This window comes from Thalassophryne amazonica, chromosome 4, assembly GCF_902500255.1.
Source record: "Thalassophryne amazonica chromosome 4, fThaAma1.1, whole genome shotgun sequence".
NCBI lineage: Eukaryota > Metazoa > Chordata > Actinopteri > Batrachoidiformes > Batrachoididae > Thalassophryne > Thalassophryne amazonica.
In genome coordinates this window covers 128,048,792-128,064,102 of record NC_047106.1, presented here as the reverse complement: position 1 = coordinate 128,064,102, position 15,311 = coordinate 128,048,792, and the positions used below count along the sequence as shown (strand labels likewise).

Sequence of the window (15,311 nt, the reverse complement as noted above, 5' to 3'; positions counted from 1 at the left end):
GCTGAGATAATCCATCCCACCTCACAGGTGTGCCATACCAAGATGCTGATTAGACACCATGATTAGTGCACAGGTGTACCTTAGACTGCCCACAATAAAAGGCCACTCTGAAAGGTGCAGTTTTATCACACAGCACAATGCCACAGATGTCGCAAGATTTGAGGGAGCGTGCAGTTGGCATACTGACAGCAGGAATGTCAACCAGAGCTGTTGCTCGTGTATTGAATGTTCATTTCTCTACCATAAGCCGTCTCCAAAGGCGTTTCAGAGAATTTGGCAGTACATCCAACCAGCCTCACAACCGCAGACCACGTGTAACCACACCAGCCCAGGACCTCCACATCCAGCATGTTCACCTCCAAGATCGTCTGAGACCAGCCACTCGGACAGCTGCTGAAACAGTCGGTTTGCATAACCAAAGAATTTCTGCACAAACTGTCAGAAACCGTCTCAGGGAAGCTCATCTGCATGCTCGTCGTCCTCATCGGGGTCTCGACCTGACTCCAGTTCGTCGTCGTAACCGACTTGAGTGGGCAAATGCTCACATTCGCTGGTGTTTGGCACGCTGGAGAGGTGTTCTCTTCATGGATGATGCGAAGGAGATGTGTTGCACTGCATGAGGCAAATGGTGGTCACACCAGATACTGACTGGTATCCCCCCCCCAATAAAACAAAACTGCACCTTTCAGAGTGGCCTTTTATTGTGGGCAGTCTAAGGTACACCTGTGCACTAATCATGGTGTCTAATCAGCATCTTGATATGGCACACCTGTGAGGTGGGATGGATTATCTCAGCAAAGGAGAAGTGCTCACTATCACAGATTTAGACTGGTTTGTGAACAATATTTGAGGGAAATGGTGATATTGTGTATGTGGAAAAAGTTTTAGATCTTTGAGTTCATCTCATACAAAATGGGAGCAAAACCAAAAGTGTTGCGTTTATATTTTTGTTGAGTATACATAAAAACACATTTCGCCTTTGCAACAGGCAGGAGCGACCATGTCAGTGCGCACATCGGCAGGCTGTCCCATGTGAAAAAAAAACAATCTGCTCATGTGTACACTCAGCTGGCAATCTGAATGTCACGTCACCCACGTCAGCTATGATATTTGCCATTCATAGTCCATAATTTCAGCCTGTTTCAAACTGAGAATACTCTTCTGTGACTGATCCAGTCTGAGCATCCACAAGTTCCATAGCACCCATGAAATGTTGTTTCAATACCCTACTGACAGCAGAACACACTGACAGTGTATAAAAACTGTGTGTGTGTGTGTGTGTGTGTGTGTGTGTGTGTGTGTGTGTGTGTGTGTGTGTGTGTGTGTGTGTGTGTGTGTGTGTGTGTGTGTGTGTGTGTGTGTGTACACACGTGTAGGTGGACTGTAAGGATCTAATGAACTGTCTTACCAGCCGAACTCTGATCACCAGAGGAGAGACAGTGTCCACCCCACTCAGCATGGAACAAGCTCTGGATGTACGGGATGCTTTTGTTAAGGTACCAGACATTCATGCATAAAAACACACACAAGCCTGTTTGGGTTCTCTACCAGATCACGGTATTATCGTAGTACCAGTATAACATGTTCGGTACATCCACCTGTAATCACTCTGTGTTAGCATTTGATGATGCAAGCTGTAAGTTCGTTGTTTTGTGCAGTAGCTCCAAGTTGAAAAAGACTTCAAACATATTTTTAAACTTTTCTTTTATGTGCATGTCCTTGCTGTGGTTAAACTAAAAACACAGCTGCAGACCCACAACGTGTTAACAACAAATACTAATGCTTTATTTATTTATTTATTTATTTTTCAGATATGCCTAAAGTGTCTTTCTGAGGATGGCATGGATTAAAAAGTGATGATAAAACCTTCTTACCTCTCAATTAGGTCATGCTTTCCTCATAAATACACAACTTCTCCATTCTACCCATTCAGAGACTGCAAACCAGGGGTGAATCCAGATGGAAAGAGGGTGTTGTTGGGGGGGTGGGGTTGCTTTCCAAAGCACCCCCAATTAAAGGTCCACTTTTAAAGACATTTTTTCATACTAATAGAATACTTCTACTACTACTGCTATTTATAATAATATTAATAATATTTTTAACAACTAAAATGTTTAAATCAGTGTTATTCTAAGTTTTACTACAGATCTGCACTGTTTAATTGATAAGCCATATAAAATAGGTTTGCTTAATTTAACTTTTCTGGATGAAATGAAATGAGGATTATCTTTAATGTGGGTAACCAACAAAGGCACGAAACCTATTACCAGAAGGGCCCACGGCAAATGTCTCCCACTCCACCCCAGCACTGTTGTTAAGAGTGCCAGTCGGGAGCGTGGCTGCGATCGGGAAGTGAACCCAAGTCGCTGGCATCCCAGTCCAACGTGCAAGCTGTTACGCCACTACCTCCCACCTCCCTTATGCATCACTACATAACTGTCTAAGCTCAGGCATTACTGGGTCTGTTTGTGGTGCTAGCCTTACAATCAGGTCAGTTAGAGTTCAGGACACCATAAATATGAAGTTGATTTATGGCTCTTGGGGTTAGTATGTGTTTGACAGGTGTTTGAGGTTCAGTCAGCAGGTAAACTCTGTTGTCAACAAGTTTTTTTCCATTTATGTCTTCGGGCCAAAGTAAAGCCCTTCCTTAGAAGACGTGAACTTCAGAAGGTCATTCGTGCTTTCATCGGCTCCAGACTTGATAACTGTAATGCACGTTATGCTGCTGTTAACCAGTCTTCTCTTGCACTCCTCCAAGTTGTGCAAAATGCTGCTGCTTGTCTTTTAATGAACACTTCCAGAAGTGAGCATATTATGCCTGTACTCACTCCACTGGCTTCCCGTTCATTTTAGAATTGATTTTAAAATGTTAATGTTTGTTTTTTAAGCTATTAATGGCTTTGTACCATCTTACTTGTCTGAAATTGTAACTCTCCGCACTTCCCATTCCAGGCACCTGGTCAACTGTACTTAGATGTTCCGAGGTCAAAATATAAACTCTGGGGTGATTGTGTTTGTGCGGTTCCTGAACCCAGACTGTGGAACAAGTTACCTCCTGACTTACGCATTATGTCTGACCTAGCACTTTTGAAATCAAAGCTTAAGACTTATCTGTTTAAGGTGCAGTTTTATCACACAGCACAATGCCACAGATGTCGCAAGATTTGAGGGAGCGTGCAAATGGTGGTCACACCAGATACTGACTGGTATCCCCCCCAGTAAAACAAAACTGCACCTTTCAGAGTGGCCTTTTATTGTGGGCAGTCTAAGGCACACCTGTGCAGTAATCATGGTGTCTAATCAGCATCTTGATATGGCACACCTGTGAGGTGGGATGGATTATCTCAGCAAAGGAGAAGTGCTCACTATCACAGATTTAGACTGGTTTGTGAACAATATTTGAGGGAAATGGTGATATTGTGTATGTGGAAAAAGTTTTAGATCTTTGAGTTCATCTCATACAAAATGGGAGCAAAACCAAAAGTGTTGCGTTTATGTTTTTGTTGAGTGTAGTTAAATATGAAATTAATTAAATATCTTGAAAGGGGCATCACCTGCATACGGCAGGAACTTGATCATGTTATGATTGATATTGATCAGTCTTTGATTTGAAAGTCATAAGTTCTGAATACAATTGATTAAACATCTATCTTCAACTGAACACAAGACAAACAACCTATGCAACATTTACAGATTTATTTACATATGTACAGGTACAAACAAATGTGACTGAAATTTTGACAATATGGGTCATGATTCATAGTTCTATTACTGAGACAATATGTTGATGATGAGATGTGCAGTGGTGGGCACAGCTATTCCAAAAAGTTAGCTTTGATAACCATTAATCCGATAACTGAAAAGTTATCTTTTATGACGCTAAACCGATAAACTGCTAAAAAATTTATCTTTATTACAGATAACCAATAACTGATAACTTTTAGTATTGATTTGGACGTGGCCACATCAGATTACACTGTCGACTTCTGATAAACCAGTTTCACTTTCACTTTTCGCTGCTGAGTAAATTCAAGAATCACAAACACATAAGAATGCACGAAAAACAAATGATTAAAAAAATAAAACCCCAAACACTGTCACAAACACAGTATTAGAAGTCACGGTTTATCTCGGTATTAGATACACCGTCATTTACGAACTAAAAAGCTGCTACTTTTTTCCACACGCTTTGAACCCTGCGGCTTAAACAACCAAAATACATCCATTAATGCATTGATTGGCAGAGTAAAACTTACCTGTTAGTTTCAGTGGGATTCATCTGAATACATAATCCTCAGAAAGAGTCCTCCTTTTTTAAAATCCAAAACAGTGTCTAAGCATGAAGAAAAGTCCCTCTGTACACACAGCTGCGCTGTGAGAGCTCCTCTCCCCCACCAAGTCTTGGTGATTAAATTACAGCCACAAAGAAATGAAATTAAATATGTTAAAATTAGTTGTTACGTGCCACTGTCTAGGGCACTGGCAACGCAACTGACAGATACAAAAAAAAGGAAAAGAAGGGGCGAGTGGAAGGTGCTCAGAAAATTATAATAACACTTTATTATTAACAAACATAACAAAAGGAAAGAAAAATACAACAAAAGGTTAATGAAAGAAAAACATGCTGCAGCAGAAGAAACCCAGATGCTCCCAAGCATGCGGCACGCTGGTCTTTATACTCCCAGCTGGGCATCAGCTGGCAGGTGCCGCTGATCTGCTGGGCGGATCTGAGAAGTGGAGGCAAGGCAAAACCAACATACATAACATTAGTCCATTTTGTTTTTGTGTCAAGCAAACTCACTCACTGTAATGACCAAAGTGAACCTGAACTACACTACCCACAATGCTGTTGCTCACCTTGGACTGCCTTTCTGTGTACTGACTCCAGCAAACGAACCAAGTAAATTATTTTATTTTGTGTTTTTGTGTCCTACATTTGTGTCCAGCCAGCCTTGCTAGTAAAACCTAATACATGTGCTGATAATTTCTGATCACTGATGTATTTTATTCCTCTCACTCTGAGCGTTAGCAGGTCCATTTCCGTAAAATGTCTCACTCGACAATTTTTGGCATGTGACGTGCATTTTAGAATGAGCAGAAACATCCAGATGACTGACAGACTGAGAGAACCTGCTCTGTCCAAAAATTGAAGCTTCTGAGCTTTCATTCGAAGGTGATGGCTCAGATTTACAGACAGGAAACAACACACTTCACCCTGAAACTCTTAACTTTTTCATAGTGTTAGATTTTGAAACCTAAAGTGTGGTGACGTGCTATTTGTGTGGATACTGGTTTACTGAAGCTGTGTGCATGGACGTGGGACATCTCCATTATGCTGCTTTTAACACACTTCCTGACACAGAGATGGATTTGTTACATTGGAAAAAGTCAGAATACATTATTTCCAGGAGTTAATGGATTTTACTGCCACAATTGTGAGAGAAGGCGGAGCTGCCGCCGGTGATTGTGCGTTTGTGGGGGCTTTGATTGTGTGGAGTTTACATTTGGAAATAAATCTACCTCTGGGTGATTCTGGCACATTCAGGATTTTACCCCTTTTGTGTTTTGTGGCAAGCTTTTTGTTTTTTCTTCTTTGGGTGTGAATTTGGAGCTGGAATGTGTGTGTGTGTGTGTGTGTGTGTGTGTGTGTGTGTGTGTGTGTGTGTGTGTGTGTGTGTGTGTGTGTGTGTGTGTGTGTGTGTGTGTGTGTGTGTGTGTGCATGCTGTGCACCTGATGAAAGGCTCCTGCCACTGTGAACATGAACAATGGGTTTTTTTTTCCCCCAGGACCAGATGTATTTTTTTTTTAGATTTTACTGATAACAACACTCATAATTAATTGTGCACAAAGCTGAGCCTCGAGCAGAGATTATTCCCGGTTTATAATCCTGGTGGATCATTGGATGGTCACTAACAGCCTAAATCAAAATTGTTAGGATTTTGGTGCGACATGTCCTTTAAATTCCTAAATATTTTTCACACTGGTAGTTACTTAACATCATGGTGAAATGTTCACAGGCAGTCGGCCATTTTGATTTTAAGTTTCAATTTTGAGGTAATTTTTGCTGTTTTTGGCCATTTCCACTACTTATATTTGAATGAACTCCTAGGGATTTCATCCAATCGTCTTCAAATTTGGTCCACATCTTCATGACCCAGTGGTGATCAAAAGTTATCAAAAGAATGTAATTAGGCCAAAAGGCGTGGCTGCTAGGGTTTGTCAAACTTGATGAGGGCTCCGTCCTGAACGTCTGCATATATTAACTTCCCACCTCTGCCATAGCGCCCCCCAGTGGTAACAGGACATGTCCTGTTTTTAGTTTAACAGGTACTGATGTCACATAGTTAACCCCATCAACTTCATTCCACTTCTAAAACATGCAGAACAATTTGGTGAACGTAGACAATGATCGCCGTGAAGTTACAAGTAACGGCGTCCATGTGGCGGCGTGCCGAATATCGCCCCTTTGCCATGAAATTCCGTTCTTCCTTTTGACAGCTTTAATTTTGTCATATTATCATGAAAATTGATACACATGTCAAGCATGACAACCTCTTACAATTCATAGGGGAGTCGCCCATGTACGGGGCAAAATGCCTCAATAGCGCCCCCTTGAACCTTTCAAAAACCTTTCCCCATAGGGTTTTTTTTTTGAGTAGGGAGATGAAAATTGGTACACGTGTCCAATGCAATTTTGTCCAATGCACTTCAAATTTCTTTCAGAGCATCCACAGATGATACTGATCAAAAGTTATCGAAAGCTTTTCTCTATGTCGAAGGGTGTGGCCGCTATGGTGCCGCCATTTTGATCCTTCTCCATGGAACATCAAGTCATGATAACTCCTTCATGCTTTGCCTGATTGACTTGATTGACTTCACATGTGTGATGACAGTTGGCCCCTGAACACACCTGGCCCCTCTGTTTGTGCTCTGAGTACCCCCTAGTGGATGAACAATCAACTTATGATAACTCCTTCATGCATTACCTGATTGACTTGAAACTTTACATGTGTAATGAGGGTCAGCGCCTTAACACACCTGGCCCCTCTGTTTGTGCACTGAGCGTCCCCTAGTGGATGAACCATCAACTTCTCATAACTCCTTCGTACATTGACTGATTTGCTTGAAACTTGAACTGTGTGATTATTGTCTGCCCTGTACACACCTGACACCTCTATTTGTGCTCTGAGCGCCCCCTACTGGATGACCCATCAGCATAACTCCTTCATGCATTACCTGATAGAATTGAAACTTCACATGTGTGATGACGGTTGGCCCCTGAACACACCTGGCCCCTCTGTTTGTACACTGAGCACCCCCTAGTGGATGAACCATCAACATGTCATAACTCTTTCATGCATTGTGTAATTTGCTTGAAATTTGAACTGTGTGATGAGTGGTTGCCCCTGTATGCACATGCCCACATCTGGTCACAAGGGGACACGCTGGCCTGGGTAGGCGGTCGCGCGGAAGGAGAGCCCGTATATGACTGCTTGCAGTCCTAGTTCTATGTTGAGATCATAGTGTATGGTTTCCATTCAACATTGTGAATGTGTTGTGTGTGTGCATCTAGGGTATTTATGGGCGTCTCTTTGTGTGGATCGTTGAGAAGATCAATGCAGCCATCTACAAGCCTCTCTCTGTTCAGTCCAAAGCCGTCAGACGCTCCATTGGACTGCTGGATATCTTCGGCTTTGAGAACTTCACTGTTAACAGGTACCACACTATTTCATGGTGTGCTTTTCAGCTCAGACCCAACCTTCTTTATTTTTTGTGTTGGCAGTGGTGAGGGGGAATCACCCTGTCCATCTGTGTGTGCAACTGCTCATGAGCTTTGTAAGTGCACTGTGAGAGACATAATCTAAAAAAGAAAATCCGGAAATCACAATGTATGATTTTTTTAAATAATTTATTTGTATGTTACTGCTGCAAATAAGTATTTGAACACCTGTGAAAATCAATGTTAAAATTTATATAAAGGTAAAGAGTGCAGAGTAAGAGGGCTTCTTAAAGAAAAATTAACAGGTCTGTGTGAGCCAGAATTCTTGCTGGTTGGTAGGTGTTCAAATACAACCCCTGGCAAAAATTATGGAATCACCGGCCTCGGAGGATGTTCATTCAGTTGTTTAATTTTGTAGAAAAAAAGCAGATCACAGACATGACACAAAACTAAAGTCATTTCAAATGGCAACTTTCTGGCTTTAAGAAACACTATAAGAAATCAAGAAAAAAAGATTGTGGCAGTCAGTAATGGTTACTTTTTTAGACCAAGCAGAGGAAAAAAAATATGGAATCACTCAATTCTGAGGAAAAAATTATGGAATCACCCTGTAAATTTTCATCCCCAAAACTAACACCTGCATCATATCAGATCTGCTCGTTAGTCTACATCTAAAAAGGAGTGAACACACCTTGGAGAGCTGTTGCACCAAGTGGACTGACATGAATCATGGCTCCAACACGAGAGATGTCAATTGAAACAAAGGAGAGGATTATCAAACTCTTAAAAGAGAGTAAATCATCACGCAGTGTTGCAAAAGATGTTGGTTGTTCACAGTCAGCTGTGTCTAAACTCTGGACCAAATACAAACAACATGGGAAGGTTGTTAAAGGCAAACATACTGGTAGACCAAGGAAGACATCAAAGCGTCAAGACAGAAAACTTAAAGCAATATGTCTCAAAAATCAAAATGAGGAACGAATGGGAGGAAACTGGAGTCAAAGTCTGTGACCGAACTGTAAGAAACCGCCTAAAGGAAATGGGATTTACATACAGAAAAGCTAAACGAAAGCCATTTTTGGTCTCCATAGGTAGTTTCCCACTCCAAGACAACTCTACAGGGGACAAATTTTTTTCCAAACTTAATTTGAAATGTTTTCATGGAGCCCCTGAAGGTCTGTGGTGGGAATTTATTTTCAGAGCTTATTTTGTGTTCTCTCACAAGATTGCCTACGTCCGTACTCAATTAGACACTCTTAATCCCCAGTGCTATGGAACGGATGCACTCATAGACCTGTATTTTCAGCTGTGTTAAATATGCAGACATCTTGTTACTGCTGAATGAAAACCACATATATGCAGCTAGAAATTGCTATTTTCCTTTTGGCTGCACTGGGTTGCCACAGCAGATCCAGCACAGATTCACATTATGATTTGGCACAAGTTTTACGCTTGATGCCACCCAAAAACTATTGTGAAGGAATGTAAAACAAGCTCTAAAAATAAATTCCCACCTCTTAAAAAGCAACAACTCACCATGGTTATGCATAAACCTCACCAAGGTATGCGTAATTAGATGTGTGGCCGCATTAAGTGGCAGCTGGTCTGTGCCACTGTGAAGAGCTCAGTGCTCCGTTAGCAGCTTTCTGAGCATTTTATTAAGTATCTGGAACAGTATGGCTTGTTAAGTGGATAATTCTGCTGACAGATCATTTAAGAGGTCTGTGTTGCAGTATTTGCATTGGCTGAAATTTTCACTACCATATCTCACGGCATGTCAAGATTCAGCAGCACTAAACATACATTAATCTATTGGTTTGTGATATTGTCACGAAAGCGCCACATTTTCCTAACAGAGCACAAATTCATTCTAATTCATTTTCATGACGGCTGCACGAAATTAAAAGTGAAGCAGGGGTGGGGGTCGGGGTGGATAAGGTTAGGGTTGGGGGTAGGAGTAGGTTTAGTAATAGTGAGTTAAAAAAAAAAACCCCGTCACAAAAATTTGAATCATTTCGTGACGGGAGCACGAATAAAGAAACATGAGACTGGGTTGAATTTTTACCTTATTTAATGTTGAATGTTAATGGCGCTAGCACTGTTAGCAGTTATCGTAATTTGATCCATTAGGCAGTGGTAGGCACAGTTCAGCTAATCCAATAGCAGATAATTATCGAAGCTAATGTTTTTGCTATCAGATTAGCTTTTCAGATAAGTTTTAAAACCATCATTGGACCAATTATCTCCCGATAAATATAGGTCCGATAACTTTCAGTCCGATAACATTTTCTTTGCTGGTAAAGTTGCCTTGGGGCAACTGTTTGTTGTGATTTGGCGCTATATAAGAAAAAAGTTGATTGATTGATTGAGTTGATTAAAGTTTAACGGTCAAAAACATTTGTAAACCTTAAAATCAAACATTTTAGTCCGTTTATAGACGACTTTCCGATGACGTCACAGACATCCCACAATTCCACAGTCCACCATATTGTGTGGCTACTTTCTTTGTTTGCTACTTTCTTTGTGTGCATCGCCACAATAATGCCTAACCCTGCCGTTGAAGATGGATAAAAATAGCGCGAAGGAAAAACAGAGATATCGTGACACATTGGATCCAGTTAGCAAAACGAGGTATTTGCAGAAAATCGCTGAAATTGACAACAAGGACCCGTACACGATCGCAAAAGAAGAATGGTCCTCGGACGAGGAAGTGCTCCCAGCTATCACCTTCCCAGATGTCGTCAGCTATTTGGTATATGGTGTGAGTGTCTTCATTTAAAACTTAAAGATCAGTGAAATAGTGTGTTTCTAACAACCAGTTCATGCACCGATGCTGTAAGAAAAAAGTGTTAGCTTGCAAGTAACACCCCCACCTTTACTCGCTCTCTGCCCGGCCCATTTGTACCATTTTTGTTTAAAACGTTATTAAACACACTTCATGTTACTTGCCTGTGATGAAATGGTCGCAACAGACTTTATAATGACGTTTTTGGGGATCGGGATTGAAGCCGTCTCGGTTGATCCTGGCCAGCCATTGATTCCGCCGCTCAGTCGACAAGCGTTCAGTTTCAGCTCCTTGGTTCAATGTCAGAAAACTGTCGCTTATTATCTCCAGGAACAGCACGATTCGTACAGCCCCACACAACGCATGTGTGCACCATTGCTCGCGGCGAAAAAAAACGTCTGTGGTTGAGGAACTACTGAATCAGTGTCCGGTAACGTTCGACAGCCACACAAGATGGCGCATGCGCACAGGATCATGGGAAATACGTCGGAGCGGAAAGTCATCTATTGTGTGTTTCTAGCCACAGAGCAGACTGGCTGCCTGTTGCTTGCTGATGACATCATCATTAAGCGCAAAACATGATTGGCCGGTCGACGCAGGGAGCATTGTGGGTAGTGTAGTTCAGGTTCACTTTGCACGTTACAGTGGCTTGTCCACTCGACACAAAAACAAAGCAGACTAATTTTAACATTATTTTATTTTATTTCTTTGTGGCTGTAATTTAATCACCAAGACTTGGTGGGGGAGAGGAGCTGTCACGGCGCAGCTGTGTGTACAGAGCAAGGGACTTTTCTTCACGTTTAGACATTGTTTTGGATTTAAAACGTGGATTATTTATTCAGATGAATCCCACTGAAACTAACAGGTCTTTGTGTTTGTGATCCTTGAATTTAACCCAGAAGCCCCTGCAGCGCTTAAAGTGAAACTGGTTTTTCAGAAGCCGACCGTGTAATCTGATGTGGCTGCATCCAAATCAATGCTAATAGTTATCGGTTATCAGTTATCTGTAATAAAGATACATTTTTTTAGCAGTTTATCGGTTTATCGTCATAAAAGATAACTTTTCAGTTATCTGATTAATGGTTATCGAAGCTAACTTTTTGGTTAGCTGTGCCCACCGCTGCCATTAGGTCAGGTTAATCTACAATTACTGAGCAAATAAGTGGATCATGATTTTTAATGACCACACAAAAGCAAATCATTATGAAAGCCACTGCCTAGTTCCCAAAAGTATGATTTAATAAACACCCAAGCCAAAAACATCCTCTTGACTTAGCATGTTTGATAACTGGAAGATGGGGGGGGGGGGGGGGGGGGGTGTTCAAGCTAAATTTGTCCAGCCCAGGTCATGCACAGACTTGCTCAAGCTCCACCTCTTGTCGCAATGTAAGCAGAGTAAGCACTGCCAGCATAGTGACATCCATAGAAGACCTCTGGGTGATGTCATGCAGGGTTTGTCCAGTGTATATACAGTCTGTGAGAACACATTATCATGGGATATTCTTTGATACAGAGGAGAATTTGTTGTAATTCTGGAGCACAGGTTTGTTTAACATTATTTTTGTAATTTTTACTTTATACTCCACCACAATGAAGTCTAAATGAAACAACCAATATGTGCTAATGTGGACTTTTAGCTTTAATTCAAGGGGTTTAACAAAATACTGAATTAACCATTTAGAAATTACACACATTTTCATGTGTAGACCATCTATTGTCAGCAAACAAAATGCAAGAAAAGAAAATTGTTCTGAGAACCACTGCGCAGTCCCTCAAAATATCATTCAATAAGTATCCAAACCAAGGTTAGCCTCTTCGCTTAGCTTGTTTGGACTCAAACCATATCCATCAGGCTTCTTTCATCACTCAATGGAGCTAGCCACATTCCACCTCTTTATCCATTTATGGGTTGGTTATTATGTAGACAAAAGTCAGCGCTGTTGCTGCTGCCACCATGGTGACACCCAGACATGGGCTTCATATTGACTGTTCTGGGTGTCTATCAAAAACCACTGGGTGATGTCATGCAGTCTTTGTTCAGTGCAAAACAGACAACATGTAGCAATAATATTTCCATAGGAAGTAGAAAATTAAAATGCCCCAGTGAGACAAAATTCACCATTATCTTCATAAATACAAATAGTGCATTTTAACTCAGTTTCACATAGAACTGAATGTTATCATACAATTTTCTTGTACTTCTCCTGCAGCTTCGAGCAGCTCTGCATAAACTTTGCCAATGAGAACCTGCAACAGTTCTTTGTCCGTCATGTCTTCAAGCTGGAGCAGGAGGAGTACAACCTGGAGCACATCAACTGGCAGCACATCGAGTTCACCGACAACCAGGATGCTTTGGACATGATCGCCATCAAACCCATGAACATCATCTCCCTCATTGACGAGGAGAGCAAGTTCCCCAAGGTACATGTACATACACCTGCCAGTGATGAATACTGCAACACTTAGAAAAAGGTCAGGGCCCGTATGCACGAAGCAGCCTAAGGCTAAAAATAACTCCTAGTGACGTTATTCTAAGAAAAATCTTAGACTTTCTCAAATTCTTAGACATTTGTTAGAATTTTCCCTTGTCCACAAAGCACCATAGGCCTTAAGAGAGCTCCTAAGGTAAGAGTAGTGAGGAGGACTTTTAAGAAGCCTAAGAGTGTCTTAAGCAGACAAGCTGGTGGAAAAGACAAAGTGACAGTGTGAGTCAGTAACACACTACCTACTTGATCTACGTAATTATTTTATGTTAATTTACTGTCTTAATGTATTTATAAATTGTTTAGGTTCTTGTTATCATATTTACATTTTAATATTATCATTATTTTATTATTATTAGTATTATTGATATTTTATTATTACTTCTATTTTGTCATTTGATTTTTAAATGTACAACAATGGAAATAAGTCGTTTCACTTTCTGGTGTCATGCATGCAATTTTAATATATTTACAATTATATTATGTACTTACTTTGAACTTATTAATAAACTCACGCACACTTTTAATATGAAGATAATCGGCATGTGAATGAGATATGTTCAAACATCTTCAAGCTGTGTAACAATTAATTTTGTGGTGAGCTGTGTGAAATAATGAAAGCCAAAAAAGCAAGAGCTTTTGTCTTTTGACACTCTGCCACTAGGAGGCACTCTTATTTTTCAGATAAACCAACACAGGGACAGCATCAAACATGATACACTTTTCACTTATGGTACCAACATGGTGACACTTAACTCACTAAACCAGTTGAACTACAAAAACACAATAAATCAACCACACTAACAGAATTTTTAAACTAACATGAACCACAATAGCAACATTTAAAACCCTGAAACCTAGAACTCCCATAATGCATTGCAGCACAAGAATTTACAGGTTTAGCAACCGGCCCGGTGATCGCTCCAATTTAATTTTGCTGAGTATCATCATCATTTCATTAAATTATTTTCACGATTACTCATTTCTTAATGTAGTTATATGATCGGTTGATTTTACTGTTCATTCATATGTAAGAGCACAGAGTGCATTTAGTTTTTACTTCCCCTTCCCTTTCTGTGACAACCAATCATAGCTCTTACAGGACCACGTCATACCTACCAACGGGGTAAACCCCGTCTCCTCACTAAGATGGGAGTTTCTGTCAACTCCTTGCCCAGAGTTGCTCTCAGACACCTCTCTGGTCTCTCTGAGGCTGGGAGTCCTTGTCAGGATATTTTTGACTAAGTTAGGAGCTCTTTGAGAGGACTTTGAGATGCACCAAGCATACGGGCCAGATGTCTTTTGAGCAAATGACTCAGATTAAAGTTAACTTGACCGACTGGAATATTAAAAAAAACATTGTGCCAAAGAATCTGACATTGCAGTAAAATATTTTTTAAAAAGTCATTTTCTGATTGTAAATTAACATAAGTACTGGAATTAAAAGTGATTTATGTTCATTAAATAAAAGGTAAGGCAGCAGTCATACCAATCAATGCCTTGAACTGCTGTTAAATGTTGCTGTAGTAACGCTAACATTTTAAAAGTTATGATTAGAAGAGTGCAGTTTGCTGCATTCAGAGAGGAGGAACTCACTGTTGTCTTTGAATGTTTGCAGTGTTACCTGTAGTTACTCAGAATACCAAAAACATATATGATGTTTTAAAAGGCTAAAGTAAAATCTAAAATGGCACCAGGTCTAAAACCTGGTGACATCAGAGATGTATTACTCTGGCAACAATTGGAAAACAAACTTTCAGTTTTGCATGAATGCTTTTTCTACAGTGTTGACTTTGGCTGATGGTGAAAAATATGAACTTACCACAGTGCATTTACAACGTGCACATGTCTATGTTGTTGATGCTAAACTCCAAGCAATAAAAGAAACAGCAAAGGATGACCTGAATCCTTTCTAACAGAGTTACGATGATGCAACACAAAATGTTAATTAAATATGGTTAAATTATGAGCACACAATAATGGTGCATTTTATCAACTCCATCACACTATGGAACTACCCTTGGTCTTGATTGGCAACTGCTAACGGAGACCACCGCTCCTGATACTAGCATTCCGTGCAACAGACAGGTGATAGGTGCGCATCCCTTGGGCCTTTTCATATTGCTATGGTCTATAACAGTGTACACATTACGGAGTGCGCTCCAATTTACTCTGTGCTAAGGAGGTGGACTGGACCTGTGCAGCAGGCTGCTCCTATCTTTGTTCTATGCACAGGTCTGGAGTGAGAGAGGAATATTATATAAAAGGCCACAATTCACAGCACTCCAAATGCTACAGTGTGTGCACAAGATACAACTTCTG

General features: G+C 40.7%; 1 protein-coding gene across 1 annotated transcript in view; it reads left to right on the top strand.

Moving 5' to 3' along the window:
• LOC117508715 (unconventional myosin-VIIa-like) overlaps positions 1-15,311 on the top strand; it is a 289,667-nt gene that overhangs the window by 122,292 nt on the left and 152,064 nt on the right. The window contains exons 12-14 of the mRNA XM_034168534.1: positions 1,377-1,496; positions 7,575-7,717; positions 12,717-12,927. Coding sequence (XP_034024425.1) covers positions 1,377-1,496; positions 7,575-7,717; positions 12,717-12,927 — 474 coding nt within the window. The remainder of the gene's footprint in view (positions 1-1,376; positions 1,497-7,574; positions 7,718-12,716; positions 12,928-15,311) is intronic.